Source organism: Lepidochelys olivacea, assembly GCF_965140295.1.
Source record: "Lepidochelys olivacea isolate rLepOli2 genome assembly, chromosome: 2".
Taxonomy (NCBI): domain Eukaryota; kingdom Metazoa; phylum Chordata; order Testudines; family Cheloniidae; genus Lepidochelys; species Lepidochelys olivacea.
The window spans coordinates 53,383,757-53,405,397 of record NC_140412.1 but is presented as its reverse complement, the minus strand read 5'-3'; the positions used below and the strand labels follow the sequence as shown (position 1 = coordinate 53,405,397).

General features: G+C 44.2%; 1 protein-coding gene across 4 annotated transcripts in view; it reads right to left on the bottom strand.

The window, feature by feature from the left end:
* The window catches only part of LOC311516632 (tumor protein D52-like), a 195,208-nt gene that overhangs the window by 138,736 nt on the left and 34,831 nt on the right, over positions 1–21,641 (bottom strand). For 2 of the 4 annotated variants that reach the window (XM_084620909.1, XM_084620907.1), the window contains exons 2-5: positions 16,351–16,469; positions 13,555–13,703; positions 11,414–11,515; positions 2,456–2,497 (exon numbers count right to left, since the gene is read on the bottom strand). In XM_084620909.1, the coding sequence (XP_084477035.1) occupies positions 2,456–2,497; positions 11,414–11,515; positions 13,555–13,703; positions 16,351–16,469 (412 nt within the window). The remainder of the gene's footprint in view (positions 1–2,455; positions 2,498–11,413; positions 11,516–13,554; positions 13,704–16,350; positions 16,470–21,641) is intronic. The other 2 variants (XM_084620908.1, XM_084620910.1) reach the window with 1 other exon arrangement.

Sequence of the window (21,641 nt, the reverse complement as noted above, 5' to 3'; positions counted from 1 at the left end):
GTGAGAACATGAGCATAATACTAGGTTAGTTTTGGGACAATGCATCCATGTTTCCCTGTCCTATGTTAACATGCTTTTGACAGCCGTTAGATTAATATCTCTTTTGGATAGTAGCTTTTGCACATTTTGTAAACAGTTACTTTAGCCCAGAGATAGGCAACTTGTGGCACACGTGCCAAAGGCAGCACAGGAGCGGATTTTCAGTGGCACTCACACTGCCCGGGTCCTGGCCACCGGTCCGGGGGGCTCTGCATTTTAATTTAATTTTAAATGAAGCTTCTGACACATTTTAAAAACTTTATTTACTTTACATACAACAATAGTTTAGTTATATATTAAAGACATAGGAAGACCTTCTAAAAACATTAGAATGTATTACTGGCATGCAAAACCTTAAATTAGAAATGAAGACTCGGCACACCACTGCTGAAAGGTTGCCGACTGCTGCTTTAGACCTAAACTGTACAGTTGAAGAGCTTCAAATACAACTCATGTATAGAACTTTCAACTGCAAGCCAAGAAGCTCATTTTATTACCACCTTTGAGGCAATCACTCTTTACACTGCTTAACAGCAGAATTAAAAAAACCACGAGAAGTTCTCAGTGAAATTACTTATTGCCTGGAACTCAGTGACAGAGTTACAAAGTTAAGGGGTAAGGTACTGTAGAATGCCAGATTTAACTTGTCATTAGTCACTTTTCATAGACTCTTCAAACAGGCTGATGGTTGTTGGCTTAGAAAAGTTAACTAGTTCAGTAAGACAACGTAGCCACATCCAGTCACTCTAAAGCAGTGGTTTTCAAACTTTTTCTGGCAACCCAGTTGAAGAAAATCATTGATGCCCATGACCCAGCAGAGTTGGGGATGAGGAGTTTGGGGTGTGAGAGGGGGCTCTGGCCTGGGATGAGGGGTTTGGGGTGCAGGAGGCGGCTCCAGGTTTGGGGTGGGGCTCTGAGCTGGGGCAAGGGATTGGGGCACGGGCTTACCTCAGGCAGCTCCCAGTCAGCAGGTGTGCTAAGGCAGGCTTCTTGCATGTCCTGGCACCACAGACTGCGCTGTGCTCTAGAAGCAGCCAGCAGCAGGTCCAGCTCGTAGGTGGAGATGTGCATGCACTCTCACCTGCAGGCACCACCCCGCCCCTCCCACAGCTCCCATTGGCCAGAATCCAGCCAATGGGAGTGTGGAGTCGGTGCTCAGGGTGGGGGCAGCACATAGAGCCCTGTGGCCCCCACTGCCTAGAAGCCGGACCTGCTGCTGGCCGCTTCTGGGGCGCAGCGTAGTGTCAGAACAGGTAGGAACTTGCCTACCGTAGCCAAGCAGCACCAAAGAGACTTAAACAGCTCAGTCAGCAGTGCTTACCAGAGCACTGCACCACAACCCAGTGCCTTACATTCCCTGACCCAGTACTGGGTCACAACCTGCAGTTTGAAAACCACTGCTCTAGTTGTCTATAAAGACAACTCATTATAGTATGTGTGTCTCAAAGTTAAAGATAGATTTACCCTGGAGATAATTTACCCTGTCCTTCTGGAGACCGCCCCTATCAACAGTAATAAGTATTCTCCTCGATCTCTCACAGGTAGAGACTATTAAACTATGAAAAGATAAAACGCAATACGCTAAGATAAAAGCAGTGTTATTTAGTGGTAGCAGCCTAGGTTTGCTTGTCGAGACAAGGGGTGAAATTTTGTCCCCACTGAAGTAAATGGCAAACACTGACTTCAGTAGGGTCAGTAAGTCACCCAAGGATTCTATATCAATTGCCACCAACTTGCAGCGTGACCTTGTGCCTTTTTTGCCAGATGAAGAAATTCTTACTTCTGATGCAGTCAGCCTTAGTGTTTGTAATGTACTCAACCTTATTTAGAAGGTGCAAAACATTAGACGTTTTAGGTTTGGGGTAAGGTCTTAAGTTTTCCCTTGCTCATTGTCCATTTAGGATGCCCCACATTTATCTTTCAGTTACTCTGATATGCATTTATACAGTAGGCATGTGCACCACTCCTTGGTTTGGGAAATGGACACCAACCAATATGAAGTTGTATCTGCATGCCTTTTGATCAAAGCAGGCTTTTTGGGGAAGAGGGAGGCAAGGCAAGCACTTAAAGTCAGCAAGAGAAAAAACTGAGGTCAGAGGCCAAACTACTTACTTTCTTATTAACCTATAGGAGAGTAAGTCTCCATTTTAGAAGAGCTGTAGACAGTTCTGAATTTGAAATCATTTGGTAGCATAACATTTCTAAGAAAGTAAAGACTATAACTTTCTGCAAGAACAGTCAGTACATGCTTTATCCTAAGTCAGTACAGTAAATCTGTTCTAAAAACCAAGATGTTTCCATGTATTTAATTCTACATATGTGGGTGGGATGGGGGAAGGAAAGAGGATCAGTTCAATTAGTAAGAGACAACACACATCCAATAGCTGGATTACATACTAAAACGTACATACATTACCTCATAACAGGCATGCTAATTGAATGTTGTATGGAGCGTATACTAAGTGTCAGCATTAAGAAAAGGAGAGAGAGAATTATGATCAATTATGAAAAGCAATTTGCTTAGAAACCCTTTGCATCAGGTTCCATGTAAAGAGACCTCTTCAATTATGGGGAGAAAGATTCTGATACTACAACTGTTTTCCCAAGGGCAGTTTCAAACAAATACATTCATAAAGAACATAACGAGAGCTGTAGCAATACTTCATTAAATATAGGCCAGTTAAAAAAGTACATTCTACATCGTCAACACAATTCCTGTGTCCTTCTTTAATCTACCCATTAAGTTTTCAGACAGTGAGAAACATGCTAAATTTGCAATTCTGGTAGTGTCAAGTGAATGCCTAAAGCTCTATCATTCACATATTCCCTCCCCTTGAATGATGTTTATGTTAAAGGATAAATTCTCTCAGACTATCACTAAATTAATGGGACTCCTGCATATGGAGTAGCAAACTACAAGGCTGAATTTTAGTTCACTAGCACCATTTAGAAACAGCTCAGTTTCAGTCCATTACCTTTCACTAGGATTAGAGTCATAGTAACTCAACAGGCCTAGTTTCAGCTACAGCTAGTTGGGAAGTTTCAGCTACGGCTGGTTGGGCCCCTTACTGAATGAGGGAGGCAACCTAGTGACAGAGGATGTGGAAAAAGCTAATGTACTCAATGCTTTTTTTGCCTCTGTTTTCACTAACAAGGTCAGCTCCCAGACTGCTGCGCTGGGCATCACAAAATGGGGAAGAGATGGCCAGCCCTCTGTGGCGATAGAGGTGGTTAGGGACTATTTAGAAAAGCTGGACGTGCACAAGTCCATAGGGCCGGACGAGTTGCATCCGAGAGTGCTGAAGGAATTGGCAGCTGTGATTGCAGAGCCATTGGCCATTATCTTTGAAAACTCGTGGCGAACCGGGGAAGTCCCGGATGACTGGAAAAAGGCTAATGTAGTGCCAATCTTTAAAAAAAGGGAAGAAGGAGGATCCTGGGAACTACAGGCCAGTCAGCCTCACCTCAGTCCCTGGAAAAATCATGGAGCAGGTCCTCAAAGAATCAATCCTGAAGCACTTGCATGAGAGGAAAGTGATCAGGAACAGCCAGCATGGATTCACCAAGGGAAGGTCATGCCTGACTAATCTAATCGCCTTTTATGATGAGATTACTGGTTCTGTGGATGAAGGGAAAGCAGTGGATGTATTGTTTGACTTTAGCAAAGCTTTTGACATGGTCTCCCATAGTATTCTTGTCAGCAAGTTAAGGAAGTATGGGCTGGATGAATGCACTATAAGGTGGGTAGAAAGCTGGCTAGATTGTCGGGCTCAACGGGTAGTGATCAATGGCTCCATGTCTAGTTGGCAGCCGGTATCAAGTGGAGTGCCCCAAGGGTTGGTCCTGGGGCCAGTTTTATTCAATATCTTCATAAATTATCTGGAGGATGGTGTGGATTGCACTCTCAGCAAATTTGCGGATGATACTAAACTGGGAGGAGTGGTAGATACGCTGGGGGGGAGGGATAGGATACAGAAGGACCTAGACCAATTGGAAGATTGGGCCAAAAGGAATCTGATGAGGTTCAATAAGGATAAGTGCAGGGTCCTGCACTTAGGACGGAAGAACCCAATGCACAGCTACAGACTAGGGACCGAATGGCTAGGCAGCAGTTCTGCGGAAAAGGACCTAGGGGTGACAGTGGACGAGAAGCTGGATATGAGTCAGCAGTGTGCCCTTGTTGCCAAGAAGGCCAATGGCATTTTGGGATGTATAAGTAGGGGCATAGCGAGCAGATCGAGGGACGTGATCGTTCCCCTCTATTCGACATTGGTGAGGCCTCATCTGGAGTACTGTGTCCAGATTTGGGCCCCACACTACAAGAAGGATGTGGATAAATTGGAGAGAGTCCAGCGAAGGGCAACAAAAATGATTAGGGGACTGGAACACATGAGTTATGAGGAGAGGCTGAGGGAGCTGGGATTGTTTAGCCTGCAGAAGAGAAGAATGAGGGGGGATTTGATAGCTGCTTTCAACTACCTGAAAGGGGGTTCCAAAGAGGATGGCTCTAGACTGTTCTCAATGGTAGCAGATGACAGAACGAGGAGTAATGGTCTCAAGTTGCAGTGGGGGAGGTTTAGATTGGATATTAGGAAAAACTTTTTCACTAAGAGGGTGGTGAAACACTGGAATGCGTTACCTAGGGAGGTGGTAGAATCTCCTTCCTTAGAGGTTTTTAAGGTCAGGCTTGACAAAGCCCTGGCTGGGATGATTTAACTGGGAATTGGTCCTGCTTTGAGCAGGGGGTTGGACTAGATGACCTTCTGGGGTCCCTTCCAACCCTGATATTCTATGATTCTAAGTTTCCAACAAAATAGTTGGACATATCACCCCACCGTCCCAGAAAAGCCAATAGCTTGGTGGTTAGGGCATTCACCTAGGATGTCACAGACCCAGAATCAAGTCCCAGCTCTGATTTTGGCCTTTGCTTTGTCCTAGTGTGGAACAGGAAAACAAACAGTTTGAAAGCTCAAATCTGTGGGACAGGAAGACAGTCTCTTGCCCAGCCCTAGCCTTAACTTTGTTTTTGAGGAACGACAAGTTTAGTCTTCATACTCGTTAAATCTAATCCCTGCCAATACATCCAACTCATCACTATGAGCTTAGTGATATGGTTTAGGTGAGGTGGACAACTGCTCATTAGGAAGGAGTCATTAGGAGTGTCTCAGGCCCAATAGCAACTAGATCATTTCAGACAGTAATAACTTGAGCCAATTTAATCCTTCCTAGGAAAAGCTCAGCATCCTCATTTTCAATTCTTCCACCCCCAAAACATCTAGCCCTACACTACTGTAGATGTGTAGTCTGTACTAGTTGAGTACCATTCCAGCTTTGGTAGAGCAGTTTTGCTGGACATGCTTCTCCTCCAACCATACCTGGAATGCTTAATATGAAAGTATTGATTCAAGATTGAGTTCTTATCCCTGGCAGTAGCTAGTCATCTCATTTTGATGGCAACTCAGTCTCCCCTAAATTAGTGCCTCAATGATAGAGCCACTTTGGTACGAATGAAAAGGTTCCAGAATAGGTTTAGAATGTAAGGATTTCTGGACTTGTTTTTACCTCTTTGGTGTCTAAAGCTTTAAGATAAGCCAGGACACATTGCTAACTGAACATGTGACTGAAGATATATTGCAAGTCAAACTCAGTATCAGCTACTAGTTTGCTGAGGTTTAGTTTGTGCTCCAGTCATGTTTATTGTTTCACCTTGTGTACATCTGCCACCCATGTCCCTGTAGGAGGTCCAGCTTCTAATAATTAGATTCCTAGAGTCCACTGCCTTCAGGATGAGACACTTCTATATTGAGTCCCATTATGTGATATATTGGCACAGATCCCAACTTTGCTGGATGCTAAGCTTCTGCTCAATACATTTTCTAATGCACTCAATAGTTACATTTTTCCAGCAGTGGTCAGCCACCTGTCTGACCCTGCAAGAGGCTCTCACCTCTAGAGATGGGAGTCTTATTTTTTAAAATTGAGTAGAAGGATGCCGACTCTTCCCTGGTACTTGAGTCTACAAACCCACCCACCCACACATACATACAGGAAAGTTAGAGTATAATGGAGTGGCCCTCAAGGATAGTATTTGCATATTGTAGGATAAAGCCCAGACAACAGATTTAAAATGAAGCATATTTTCGAATTAGTAGCAGTTAAGTTACTTTGGTTTTCAAGTTTGACTTACAATTAGCCAGGTCGTAGCATACCTGGATACAGGATGTGATCCAAGAAAATATTCTCTGGGAGGACACCAAGAGGCCCTTCATCCTGTCCACCACCACAACGAATTGCTGGTTTGACTTGCGGAACAGTTTTGTTTGTTCAACATAAAAAGCCAAAGCCCACTGAATATCCAGGGAGTGAAGTCTCTGCTCATGGCTGTTGGTATGGGGCTTCAGGAAAAAGACTAGAAGAAATATGTCTTTGTTGGTGTGAAAGTTGGAGTCTACCTTCAGGAGGAACGCCATGTGGGGTCAAAGCCGCACTGTGTCCTTATTGAAGATAGTATATGGGAGGGTCAGATGTGAGGGCCATGAGCTCAGACACCTTCTTGGCTGAAGCTATAGCGACTAGGATTAGGCCACTTTAGAAGACAGGTAAAGTAGTTGAGCATGTCACTAATGATTCGAATGGAGGCCCTATCAGCCTTGAGAGTACCATTGTTAAAGTCCCAAGGCAGGGTAGGCCACTGGATTTGAGGGTATAGCCAATCTATCCCTTTAAGAAACCACTACACCATAGGGTTAGTGAAAATGGAGAGGCCCAACTCTCCTGGGTGAAAAGCCAAGATGGCGACCAGGTGAACCTTTATCGACTAGTGTGACACGCTCTGCTGTTTCAACTTTAGTAGGTGGTCCAAGATAAAAGGGGACTGAAGATTGTGATAGAAGAACATGGCTCTGTGAACACCAAATAGATAATCTTTTCCATTTGGCTAAGTAGGTTTGTCGATAGTTTTCTGCTGCCCATAAGAACTTCCCTAATGGGGAATGCATGATTGAGTGGATTCAACTACACAGCTTCCAAGCAGCGAGGTGGAGAGATTCGAGATTGCAGTGTTGGAGCCAGCCGTGATGTTGAGTAATGAGATCTGGAACTAGCGGCAGGGTGATTGGAGTCTCCACCGAGAGTTTCAGCAACATGGTGTACCAAAGCTGGCATGGTCAGGCTGGTGTTACCAGGGTGACAGAGGCCCCATTGCTCCGGATCTTGAGGAGGACCTTGTGGACAAGTGTGATATGGGGGGAGGGGGGGATGAAGAATGTGTAGAAGAGCTGGTCCTTCCATGGAAGAAGGAATGCATCTGCCAGTGAGCCCAGGCTGTGGCTCAGGAAGGAGCAGAATTAGGCACTTCCTGTTGCTCCTTGGGGCAAATAAGTCAACGTTGGGAAGACCCCACCATTGGAAGATATTGTTTATTACATCCAGGTGAACGGGCCACTCGTGGTTGTAAAGAGACCTGCTGAGATTATCTGCTAGCTCATTCTGAGATCCAGGGAGGTAGGAAGCTTTCAGAAGGATCAAGTGTTATGCAGAACTCCCAGAGCTTGCAGGCTTCCTCACACAGGGAAAAGGAGCACGCCCACCCTGTCTGTTGATACAATACATCACTGTTGTGTTGTCTGTCAGGGCTGATATGCTTTTGCCCTCCAGATGAGGCCAGAAGATCTGACATACCAGACAAACCGCTCAGCTCTGGTGATGTGAAACAACAGCTCCTCTGGAAAGCAGAGGCCTTGAGTTCTGTGCTCGGAGGTGAGATCTCCACCCCATTGCCGATGTGTCGGTGGCCAGACATAATGAGGGGTACGGTTTGGAGAATGCGACACCTGTATACACCGTGTGAGGGTCAAGCCACCACTGAAGAGACTAGAGAACCATTGGTGGAAGCATGACTGCCCTGTCTAGACTGTTTGCTCGGTCGATACACAAATGCCAGCCAAGCCTGGAGAGGTCTGAGTTTGAGCCTCGCATGCTGGACCACGTATGTGCATGACAACATGGGTCCCAGGAGTTTCAGACAACTCCTTGCTGTGGCTGTAAGAAACTGCCCGAGGTCTTGTACATGTATGGGCTGAAAACAGGACTGAGGTAGACATGTTCTCACCTGCCTCGAGTCTAGCACCGCCCCCGTGAACTCTATTCTCTGAATAGGGGTGAACATTGACTTTTGAATATTTAGCGGGAGGCCCAGTGAGTTGAAGGTGTATCTTATCAGGTTGACCTGCTGATCTGCTTATGTCTTGGAATGTCCCTTCACCAACCAGTCATCGACATATGGGAATACCTGAACCAGTCTTTTCCACAGGAAAGTGGCCATGACTGACATGCATTTGAACACCCAAGGTGCCGATGACAGGCTGAACAGGAGCACTATGAATTGTTAGTGAGAAGCCCCCCACTACAAACCTTAGGAAGTGCCTGTGGGGTGGGATTATGGAAATATGCATCTTTCAAAAAGTCGAGGGTATGCCAATCTCCTGGATCCAGGGAAGGAATAATGGTGGCCGAGAGACCATCTGAAACTTTAGCTGTTGATGTTGTGCAGGTCCAGGATGGGTCTGAGACCCCCCTGTGCTTTCAGTATTCAGGAGTAAAGACCCCTTGCCCCTGAACTCCAGCAGAACCTCCTCCACAGCTCCTGCCGATAGGAGGGTTTGTACCTCCTGCATAAGGAGTTGCTCATGAGAAGGGTCCCTGAAGAGGGAAGGGGGGGGAAGAGGGGGAAGAGAAGGGGTGGGAAAGAGTTGGAGAGAATATCCCATTTCTACCATGCAAAGGTCCCAATGGTCTGAGGTGATTTGGGACCAAGCCTGGTATAAATGGGATAGACATGCCAAAAAAAAGGGGAAGAAAGGATCCAGTTGGCTGGTTGGTCATCCTCAGGTGCATCTTCAAAAAGTCTGTCTAGGGCGTGGCAGTTTGGATGAACCAAATCCCTGGTTGTTTGGAGGCTGGGGTTGGCAACGGCGGTTCTGGTTTCTAGCTGCCTTCAACTGTGGTCCTGTCTAGGCTGGCCTTGGTATGGAAGCGCCACCCAGAGCCTGCACCCCTGAACCCCCTTCCCCACCCACCCAACCCCTTAGTCCCAGCCCAGACCACCCTCCTGCACCCCAAACCCCTCATCCCCAGCCCCACCCCAGAATATGCACCCCCACCTGGAGCCCCCTCATTTCTGGCCCTACCCTGGAGCCCACACCCCCCAGTCAGAGCCCTCACCCCCTCCCATATCCCAGTGGGAATTTCATGAGCATTCATGGCCTGCCATACAATTTCCATATGCAGATGTGGCCCTCGGGCCAAAAAGTTTGCCCAACCCTGCTCTAGCAGGTAGCCACTGGAGCCAAGGGGCACTGGTAGGGATAAAACATTGAAGACAGGAGTATTATTTTACAAAACACCTGAATCAAATTCAGAATATTTGTGCCATAGGTCTGTTATACACTGTTAAGATACTTGAATTCCTATATATTTAGAAGTACTAGTTTCTCGTGCATGTTACCCCTTTTTAATACACAACCCTTTACATGGTATTGTGTGAATACTGTTTATGCAGATACATTGTCAATTCCATCAATATTTATTGCCCCTTATACACTATATTTAGTCAGACCAAGATGATCCACCAAAGTCTGTATACTAACATTAAATTTAGTAGCTTGCCTTGGCTTTTCAGTTGCTTATAAATCTGAGTCTTATTTGCAAGTTAATATTAAGCTTGCCTAGGATTCCAAAAATAGTAAATACAGAAAGGGTGAGAAATAGTGTAGCTGGGTAGATTACAGGCATCAGTATGCATCAATTACTTTGAAATGTATTTAGCCTCAAGTACTGTGACACCAGTGTAATTACTGAACAGCTACTGTGATGAGACACACTGAAAGGACAACTACTACTCTACCAACGCAATGCAGAACAAACATACATGGTACAAACAGGGGACCAGAACTTTTAATCAGACATTAGAGGAAGGAATTCTGCATGCCATTGACCTCAAAGGCTTTTCACGTCTCCTTATAACATGCTTCCACAACTGTTCCCCCTCCCTCCACTCAACAGCTTCTTTTCTTTTACTTTTTTAAAAGTATTACTGTATATCTGGATTTCATGTTCATTTAGGAACTGCCCAAAATGATGTAATCCAACCCCTGCCATTAAAAACACTGGGTTATTTTTATTCTGTGTGGTTACTATAAGGGAACTAACTGTTTCCTAGATAAACCAATTTTAAAAATTGATGTGGAACAGTCTAACCAATTATGTGTGGAAGTTGTATTAACAATTCTAAAGCCCACCTTACCTAAAGGAATGTGAAAATGCCTGCAATCTGCAGGACGCCAGAGTAAGCATTAAAAAAGAAAGGAAGTTCTGATAAATCTGTAGTAAAATTAATCTCATGTAGCTACTTCTCAAGCACTCATTTTATAGAAGCAAGAGAGGTAAATGGCAGCACTTGAAATGCAGGGCTGACTTTATTACATTAATTGCATTGAAAAACAAATTCTTAAGTGGATTAAATTTTTATAGGCCAATTAACAGGCAAATAATTTGGTCCAGTAATGCAAGACAAGCTACAGCAAGACACAGGCAAGATAAACAGGAATTTCGCAAGTTCCTGTAGTGAAAGCAGTGCAATTGTATGGATTGAATAAGCCTTCAGATGTTAATGGACTCGGGGAAAAAAAAAATCTTTCATGCTGGTCAAAACAGAGGGTAGTTTTAAATTGTCTTTGGTATTCGTGTGCATGAAAGATGCAACAGAATAGATGTGCAGTTTTGGCACAAGACAGCAACAGCTTCAGTCTGGCAGTTACCAGCTTTTAACCTGGCACATTGGCAATAGTTCACAAAAATGTAATAAAATCAGGTTCTCAGAATGAAGTTAAGAATAGCTTATAAAAACATGAAACATGACTTAAGGAGAGCAAACAAAACACCAAAAGCTATCCATACAAAATGGATTTTGATGCAAAGGTTTTAGACTGTCATGAGAGAATGTAATGGGCTTCCATAGGCTGAGATGGCCAAAAAACCCAGGAGCAATGACTCCACAGGAGTACTGATGAAAGTACTTACTGTGTAATATCCTACAAGAACTCAAGTGAGTGACATTAGAAGTAAAATATTTTAATAGTAAACTATTTTGCACACAGAAACGTCTTACATGACTAAAATTCCATATAATGATTTTAGGAGTGCATTCCACAAGCAGCCGTTCTCTCACCCAGATCAAGTCAGCAGCAGATGCTCTGCAGGTTCTTGGTATACTACTCTGTGCCTTTACTCACTGATCAGAAGTGTAAGTGAAATTAATAATGTGCCCTCCCCACCAACACACACTGAACTTCAGTGAAAGATTAATGAAACATACTTCACATCTTCCAGCTTCTTTGTGATGACTGAGCCAACTGATGAAAAAGCAGCGGAAGCCTTCTGCCCAGCCTGAGACAGGGTTTCTGACGTCTTCTTATATCTATATTCAAACAGCCAGAGGTAAATTGGATTCCATTAGTAAGTCTGCTGATAGTCGCAAGGTGTGCAACATTTTGATACCAAAAAAAAAATTCTAAAAAATCCACATGAACATTAAGTCTTTGAATCAAGACAGGTATCCAAAATATGCCCCAATCACAAGAATCTGAAATTCTGCAGGTGGTCAGACTAGATAGTCCCTTTAACCTTAACTCTTAATTCACTGTCATCACTCAAGTTTCAGTGCAGGCTCACCTAGAAATCAAATTTGCTTTTTATACATGAAGCAAAGCAAGATGTTCTGCAGCCACTGGAGAAGTGATTTAAGCTGCAGGCTGAAACCAAGATTGCTAAATTTTGTGCGGTTCTAGTGAAAAACTGCTTGAAGAAGTGATTAAGTAAGAGTAAAGGCTTTCTGCTGAATCTCAATATTATGAGACTTTTCAGTATAAACTTTTTACTTCATGCATACAGTTACTGCAGATTTTTCAGATATCCACTAGTTGAGTGACATTAAAAACAATCTTTGGGATTTTTTTTGGATAAAATCCCAGGTTCAAGTACCCATTGTGATATTGTACATTTCTTTTCCTACATAGAATCATAGAATCATAGAATATCAGGGTTGGAAGGGACCCCAGAAGGTCATCTAGTCCAACCCCCTGCTCAAAGCAGGACCAATTCCCAGTTAAATCATCCCAGCCAGGGCTTTGTCAAGCCTGACCTTAAAAACCTCTAAGGAAGGAGATTCTACCACCTCCCTAGGTAACGCATTCCAGTGTTTCACCACCCTCTTAGTGAAAAAGTTTTTCCTAATATCCAATCTAAACCTCCCCCACTGCAACTTGAGACCATTACTCCTCGTTCTGTCATCTGCTACCATTGAGAACAGTCTAGAGCCATCCTCTTTGGAACCCCCTTTCAGGTAGTTGAAAGCAGCTATCAAATCCCCCCTCATTCTTCTCTTCTGCAGGCTAAACAATCCCAGCTCCCTCAGCCTCTCCTCATAACTCATGTGTTCCAGTCCCCTAATCATTTTTGTTGCCCTTCGCTGGACTCTCTCCAATTTATCCACATCCTTCTTGAAGTGTGGGGCCCAAAACTGGACACAGTACTCCAGATGAGGCCTCACCAATGTCGAATAGAGGGGAACGATCACGTCCCTCGATCTGCTCGCTATGCCCCTACTTATACATCCCAAAATGCCATTGGCCTTCTTGGCAACAAGGGCACACTGCTGACTCATATCCAGCTTCTCGTCCACTGTCACCCCTAGGTCCTTTTCTGCAGAACTGCTGCCTAGCCATTCGGTCCCTAGTCTGTAGCTGTGCATTGGGTTCTTCCGTCCTAAGTGCAGGACCCTGCACTTATCCTTATTGAACCTCATCAGATTCCTTTTGGCCCAATCTTCCAATTGGTCTAGGTCCTTCTGTATCCTATCCCTCCCCTCCAGCGTATCTACCACTCCTCCCAGTTTAGTATCATCCGCAAATTTGCTGAGAGTGCAATCCACACCATCCTCCAGATCATTTATGAAGATATTGAATAAAACCGGCCCCAGGACCGACCCTTGGGGCACTCCACTTGATACCGGCTGCCAACTAGACATGGAGCCATTGATCACTACCCGTTGAGCCCGACAATTTAGCCAGCTTTCTACCCACCTTATAGTGCATAAAGGGAAAGATTTAATAGTTTGCCAATTAAAGGGGGAAGGGTATTGCATTTGATTTGCACCATCTTGGTGGTGCAATGTGCTGGCAAGACAGAATTGCTTTTTTTGTTTATGCGGAATAGGAATCATGGCACTGTAAAGACAGGGTTGATAGAAGCCTCTTTGGGGCAGGGACTTAGCTAGATTTTAATGAAGCTTAGTTTTACCTTAAACTTGATACCCTCAAGAAGGCTGCTACTGTTTCTTCAGACATTTGTGAGTAAAGAAAGTTTGACTAGTAAATGTGTTACAAAGTTTACCAGAGGAACAGTTTTCACTTAACCAACACAGATTCATGACACACTGAACCAGTGACAGGAACATACGCTGAAGTAGAAGTCACATCTTGCCAGCCTTTGGTAATGTTCTGCCTCAGTTCCTGCAGTGAATTGATTCCTAGTTTTCTCTTGATCTCTGCTAGATGCTTCTCCTTGGCAGCTAGTACCTGTGAGAGTGTCTGGATTTCCTCTTCTACCTAGGGCAGTATACAGTTCAAGGAGGAAGATCAGTTAACAAGTTATGGAACCAGTTAGCAATACTTCATTTAGGAAGTTATTAACTGAACATTTAGCATAATGAAGTAATTTACAATGGATGCCATGTTTTTTCATCTAGGTATTTTAGAAAGGGATTGATGCAAAAGTGTCTTTTTATAAAAAAGGACTGCAGACATTAGGAAGAGCCTAATGAAAAAGGGGGGGAGGGGGTCCTCATCTCCTCCAGTTATTTCAGCATTTCTGGAGGACTAGATGATTTAGGAGGTTAATAAGCTATAGGGCCTCATTTTTCTACTCATCCAGATTAATAATAAATAATGGTTTACCAGACAGTTTTTAGCCAAGGATTGACTTAAGAGAATTACCACACACTTTCACGTCTTGACAGTCCTTTCAGGATTGATGCATGGTTACAGGGACTAGTGAAGCCTGCACTGTACTTGTTCTGTGCATAAGATTTGAGCTCTTGTAAAAAATAAATAAATAAATAAATATGCAGAGTAGCTGCCCTGGAGACTAAAAGTTCTCGAGAAGAATAGACTGACAGTATTATGTTTCTTAAAACCAGAATGCCAAGGTTAGATTGTCCAGCATGAAGCACCCTATGGAGGCCCTATCTTCAGAGGAGAGGTGCTCAACCAATCTGCTTATATATGAACACCACTCCTGAACAGGCCAGCAGAGGCTAGAGAAATGACTAGCTGGGGAATGCCAGCTTTATTCATCAACTCTAGGATACCTAAAACAAGCATTTAGGCCAAGATGTTCAAACTTAAGGGTCTGAAGTTAAACTATATGGAGGCTCTAGCAGTCTTTACTCCTGAGGGCATTCTGCACCTAAAATTTTAAAATTCTGCAAGTTTTATTTGTCAATAAATAAATGTGGAGGCTCCAGCATGACAGTGGGGAGCACAGGCCACTGACAGCACAAAGGTGGGAGATCACCCTGCAGCCTCCCCACCCTCGGGACACGGACTCAGCAGTGAGGCTGCACCTGACCTAGACACCACACAAGGCTGGGCCTGCCCCAGAAACAGCCTGGGGCCCTCTCCCTCTGTGCCAGGTGCACCAGGTGTGAGGCAAGCAGGCTCAACCAGGCAGGATCCAAGCGTGGAGGGGCTCAGTGTGGGGGGGGAGATCCAGGTGTTAGAGGACTCTGTGGAACAATTTGGGTGCAGGCAGCTCAGTAGGGGGTCTAGGTGTGGGGGGATCTGGATGCACAGAGGCTCATGGCGGGGGGGGTTCCACGTGCAATTGACTCTGTATGGGCTTCCAGGTGAAGGTGGTTGGGGTTCAACGGAGGGATCTCTGTGTGGAGGTCTCAGCAGAGGACTGGGTGCAGCTAGCTGGGGGGGTCTGGATGATGGGGGGTCTCAGGGTGAGGCTCATCAGGGTGGGGGTTTGAGTGCAGGGAGCTCAGTGGGGAGTGGTCTGGGTGCAGGGGTGGGGTCTGGAGGCAGGTTGTCTGGGTGCAGGGGGCTCCAGATGCAGGGGTTGAGGTATGGAGTGCTAGGTGGGTTCTGGGTGTACAAGGTGAGGCTTGGCAGGGGTGTCTGGGTATGGAAGGTCTGGATGCATGGGGGACCAGCTCCCCATATAGTGACCCCTCTTCCCTGCACCTGAGAAGTGATGGGGGCAGGAAGCAGGGGAGGATGCTGAGCTTCCTGCAGCTGGGGGAGGTTTCTGGGGGATGGATCTAACAGCTCCAGCCACTCCTTGAAGGGGAAGAGGAAGTCCCATCCTCTTCCGCCTCCAGCCCAGCCAGGACAAGCAGCTCATCCCAGCTCAGGATAAGAGCCACTGACAGGCGTGTGTCCAGCCCCACAGTGATTTACCTCTCTGCCAGCTGTTCCAGGTGCCTGAAACAATGTACTTGTGCTGCTAGGGAGTGGTGTGTGACTGCTCTTGCAGCTTCCCTGTCAGAAAGTCATTTTTCTGCAGAGAAGCAAAGAAATCTGCAGGGGACATTAATTCTGCACATACACCGTGGCACAGAATTCTCTCAGGAGTAAAGTCTTATTTGAGCAACCTGATTTTTTTCAGGTTACACTGAAGCTAGAGGGTGCTCAAGCAGCTTTAGAAGTAAAGGCTTTAGGAAACTAGTTCATTTTGGCTCATTTATAAGGTCTGTTTAAAAAAGGTTTACTGAATGTTCACTGCTGGTATGAATTAAGGACAGATTAGTTTCCTTGTTAACCATTAGCAATAAGATGTGCACATCGATAACACTCCAAAAAATAAAAACATGAATAGGGTGGGATGTTTCACTAGTGGATGCTGAAGTTGAAGTGTGAAAGGAAGTGGACAAGCTGTTCAAGCCTGGGAACCTAAAAACAGACTTAAAGCTATATTTAGGCATCGACTGAAACTGATTAGTTATGTAATGTTGAGCATTGGTAGCTTTAGCTGACTTTAGTGAGATTTGTGAGTACCAGCTTTGAAGAAAAGTCAAGGTAGATTAAATGCCTAAAGTTGGGGACCCAAAGTTGACCAGTTGGTCAGTGCTCTCCAGACTTCTATTTTGACAGCCACTTTAGAGAAGGATCTTATTCAAATTTTGAACTTGCTGGTTTCTGAAAGATTTCGTTCAGAGTGAGAGCCACTTGCATACAGATTGTTCTTTACCTTAGCAAGTTCTTTTCTCAGTTCTTCCTGTTCTTGTTCAGAAAGATTTTCTGTCATATTAACAGTAGCAGCAGCAACATCCTCTCCTACCTCAGGTACTGTGTCTGAGCTCAGCAAACCTGGGAGAGAAAGATTAGTAGAGAACTCTATGGTAAGAAAAGATGGTACATGTATGGCAGTCTCCAAGGAGACTGCAAGATTTGTTCTTGTGACAAACACTAAAGTGCCAGAGTTTGTGTACTAAGGAGCACTGAAATCCTTAAGGCAATTGTTTTGGCACTTATATAAGGGCCTCCTAGTTTGACATCAGCATTGAAATCAGCTTCCTTAGTTTGGAAAGCCCTTTCTTATACATGTAGGATGGATAGGAAAAAAGAAAGCAGACATTCTTGAATCTCCATTGCCAGTCCCCTGCTGTAGCTGGGGGAAAGTACTGCCTGTCATCCTTTAACATCCAGTCCAAGTTCCCAAAGAAAATACAGGTAGCACCTAGCACTAAGGTGGGATCAGAACAGCCATATTCTCTGTCCTTTGGCCTTCGTAACTGGGGGTTGGGAAAGAAGCCTGGTGCCTTGTTAAATAGACACCAGGTCTACAGCTTTTCGAATACATCTCCTTTACAGACCAATGAGGAATTTTATACTTAGCTGCTAAGTTGGCCATTCAAAACTAAGTAAGATGGATTCTATTCTCATTAAAAAAGGAGTACTTGTGGCACCTTAGAGACCAACCAATTTATTTGAGCGTAAGCTTTCGTGAGCTACAGCTCACTTCATCGGATGCATACTGTAGAAAATACAGAAGATGTTTTTATACACACAAACCATGAAAAAATGGGTGTTTATCACTACAAAAGGTTCTCTCTCCCCCCACCCCACTCTCCTGCTGGTAATAGCTTCTCTAAAGTGATCACTCTCCTTAGGATCAGTTGGGGAGAAAACCTGGATTTGTGCTGGAAATGGCCCACCTTGATTATCATACACATTGTAAGGAGAGTGATCACTTTAGATAAGCTATTACCAGCAGAAGAGTGGGGTGGGGGGAGAGAAAACCTTTTGTAGTGATAAACACGCATTTTTTCATTGTTTGTGTGTATAAAAACATCATCTGTATTTTCCACAGTATGCATCCGATGAAGTGAGCTGTAGCTCATGAAAGTTTACGCTCAAATAAATTGGTTGGTCTCTAAGGTGCCACAAGTACTCCTTTTCTTTTTGCAAATACAGACTAACACAGCTGTTACTCTGAAATCTATTCTCATTGTAAGTCATTAGACCTCTAGACAGTTCTAGCAGTACAACCTCACAGCTTTCAGTGAGATTGCCAATTGTAACTCTAAACATTTATCCTGAAGAACCTTGTTTAATGATGTGCAAGGAGAGCCATCTTGTCCAGAGCTCATGGTTGAATCTGCTGTTCTGATAGTAGCAAGACAAGCCCTGGGCCTCATTTTTCAGACCAAAACAGGTTTTAAGTACTGGCATGTACTGTGATCTCCACTAAATGTATGCTTCATAGCAGTAGTTTGATTAACAAGTTTTTGGCTTCAACCTTGGTGGACACAGCACTAAAGTGTAAAGCTAATAGATTCCAACCTTAATACTTTCTGATCTACCAGCAATTTGTTCAGTGTTACTGCTCATTAGGCAAGTAATTCTTGCTAAACCATTTATTCTCACTTCTTGATTTGTATTACCAGAGACTCAGGAAACCCTGATCATGGAGCAGGACTCCCTTGAGTTAGGAGCTGTGTAAATAAAACAGTCCCTACACCAGTGAGCTTGCAATGCAAGCACAATAGTATGTGGACAGCAAATAAGGATATTACATCAAGAGAATTGGCTTTCTATTTGGAAAACAACAAAAAACCCTGCTAAACCTAGAGCGTACATCACAAGAAAATAAAGGACATGCCTTACACCTCAAAGGGTCAAAGACAGACCCTTCTGTGATAAGCCAGTGCGCCTAATCTATTTTCTAGGAAACAGATCCCAGTGTTTTCATCCATATAACTGTTAAGAGGCACTCTCCAGAAACAAACCTGAAATACCCACTCTTACTATAGTGCCAAAAGGTAACACCACCATTTTTACAGCCTCCCCAAAAAGTATGTTAACTACTTGCTCTTGAGCCAAGACTGCCTGAAAACCTTATTCCTGAAGGGATACAAGCAACTGAGTAATGTTTGGAACAGCTTGCTGGATCCAAAGTTTTTTGTAGTATTCTTTTCTCCAAAGGATAATTGGGGCACATATAAAATATGTTGCCATTTTATGGCAGTAAGGAATTTCTGTACTTAATGCTTTCAGACACCCTATTGAGGGCCAGGAGTGGATACAGGGTCACAGCCAAGATAGCTTCCAGAATCCTAACAGACTTATCTGGCTTTCATGTGTTAAAATTTAATACAATTAATACTAAATGACACTCAGCTGGAAATAGAGTAGCTCAGTCCTATACTTCAGTAATTAACTGACTACTTCAGAACAAGCAGTGGGGGAGGAATAGCTCAGTGGTTTGCGCTTTGGCCTGCTAAACCCAGGGTTATGAGTTCAATCCTTGAGGGGGCCATTTAGGGATATGGGGATTGGTCCTGCTTTGAGCCAGGGGGTTGGACTAGACCTCCTGAGGTCCCTTCCAACCCTGATATTCTAAGTGCAAAAATAAGTGGAAAGATATGAAACAAAAAATAAAACCAAGTAGAGACTCTGATTTGAGAATTTAGAGTTGGGACACCAGTATATTACAAGTAGGGCTGTCAAGCAATTAAAAAAAAAAAATCAATCTCACTGTTAAATAGAATGCCATTTAAATATTTGTGGATGTTTTCTGTTTTCAAATATATTGATTTCAATTACAACAGAATACAAAGTGTACAGTGCTCAATTTATATTACAAACATTTGGACTGTAAAAAAACTTCAATTCACCTCATTGAAGTACTGTAGTGCAATCTCTTTACATTTGTAAGTTCAACTTTCATGATAAAAAATAACTGCATTTAATAAAATATAAAACTTTAGAGCCTACAAGTCCACTCAGTCCTACTTCCTGTTCAGCCACTCACTTCAAACAAACAAGCATTCAGTGTTGGAGGACGGGGAATGGGGGGGAAGTAAGTAATGATGTGTACAGGAGAAGAATCGGTGAGGGCAGGGGTTGACAACGGGAGGGAGCAAGCAATAACTTGTGCAGGAGGGTGAGGGAGATGTCTTGCAGCTGCTTCTGGAAGGGTGGTTTTTGGTATTGGGCTAGCTCAGTAAAAGGAGGCGAGCTGGTCTCCCTTCAGCTGAGCGAGCCCTTGTTTGCAAGGAAGAGTGATTTTACCTCAGGGACTCATCATACCGCAGGGGAGGAGAGGCTGGTGCAGGGAGGCTGAGCTTGCCAGGCCTATGTCCTCTACAGGGTACCCCAGAGCAAGTGGCTGGCTAGGGGCAATGGAGCACGACACAGGGGGATTGGTCCTAGAAGTGAGGGGCCGGCCGGGAACAATAGGGAACGGGCTGGCTAGGATGATGCTATGTCCCGTATTGGCCAGGACCGGACCCTATTTCAGCTCTGTCCTGGCTGTCCTTACTTTTTGCCAAAACTTGGCATTTGTCCCAGCTGCAAGGCAGAGCACAGTGTGGTGGCTGCTGCCTGGGGGTTAGCTGAAGGCAGCACTGCCCATCAGCAGGAAAGCGGAGAAATTTGCTGCTGGTGGGCCACAGGCAGCACAGGGCTCAGCCCTGGGGCGGGGGGGGGGGGGGAGTGCAGTTCAGGCAAGCCCCTAGTCATCCTGTTTTTACTTTAAGAAATATGGACACCTGTGGAGGGGGAGGGGGAATTCGTTCAGGATCTCTACTTCTCTGCTGGAGCCAGGATGAAAACCACATCTTTCTCTAGCCTCTTCTCTTCCTGCCCTCTGGTGACTGCTTGTGTTACTGTGCCTGACTGGACATAGGTTCTCCGTAGCAGCTGATGCTGCCCTCCCACCCAGAGGTTCTGCGATTAACGCACATTAAAAAATAAAAATGAACGCACTAATTGTGCTGTGCATTAATCACGTGTTAATTGGGATTCATCCACCATCTTAATTACAAGCTGACTGGAACAGTCATCTGGCTTATCTATCCATAAACAGTTTATGTGAATTCAGTGCTAATGAAACATGCCAGATTGTTAGCAACTTCTATATATTTGAGGAATAGGGTCAATATGAGCAGCACAATCCTCTTCACAGTACAGCAAGCCTCAATCTTCAGCTCTCAACCACCCAGGTCAAAACTGTAGATAGGTTTCCATATGCATTTAGTCCTCAAACTCTGCACCACTTACCAGCAAAGGTGGATTTTGTGATGCCACATTTTCAGGAGACTGGAAATCGCTGCTACTCAGAGTCCTCTTTCCCTATACCTAGTGGGAGTTCGGTTAGTCCTGAAGCCAGGGTTCTAAGCAGCCTTCATAGTAGATCTGAACTTCCCAAAAAGCTTAAAAATCTCATCCTGCCAGTAGCATGTGGAAAGCTCTCCATCTGAGGTGGGTAGACAATATTGACACATTTGCTAGCAAGTGACTGACTGACTCAATTTCATGTCAAAACATAAGTAACAGTTGTTATCACCTAATAAGTTTAAAGGTAAGAAGTCAGCTATCTAATCCCCTTATTTTGCAGAAGGGGAAAGATATTTTCTTTGTTTTATGAGTTCTCCTCCACTGTACATTTGGGATACTGTCAGCTCTTTAGGAGCTAAAGTCTAGACTGAACGGACTTAAGGAGCTACATTGTTTTCATTCTAAGATGCTTGCAAAATAGATTAACGCTAGGATGACTTTTCAGAAGTTAAACTAGTTGGATGGCCACAAGTTGTGTGGGGTAATTTAGTTACCTTTACATATCTAAGGATGGCCGAAATTAATACATTGTCAATTTAGACCTACCTGGTGCTTTTTTCAAAAAAAGTCTTTCAGTGTATGTTAGCTGACTAATTAGCATGGGCAACCTCATGACTTTTGAGGTTTAATTCCAATGACAACATTCCAATTACTAACCCAGTACATGTTAGTCTGGAGAGCAGGAATGGCATCTTCATTTTAGCATCTCAGATTATCAAGTTTTTAAACCCATCTTCTGAGCCGATGTCTTCCTCATTTGAGATCTAAATGGTTTGCAAAATCAAGAGGGAAAGCACTTGGCTTTTAAAAGATGTAATTAGCACTTGCTACACAGTTTGAGAACTACATCTCCTTAGGAACTTGAGAAATCTTGTTTACAGACTTCCCTGTTCTGCTACTACAAAATGAATTACTATT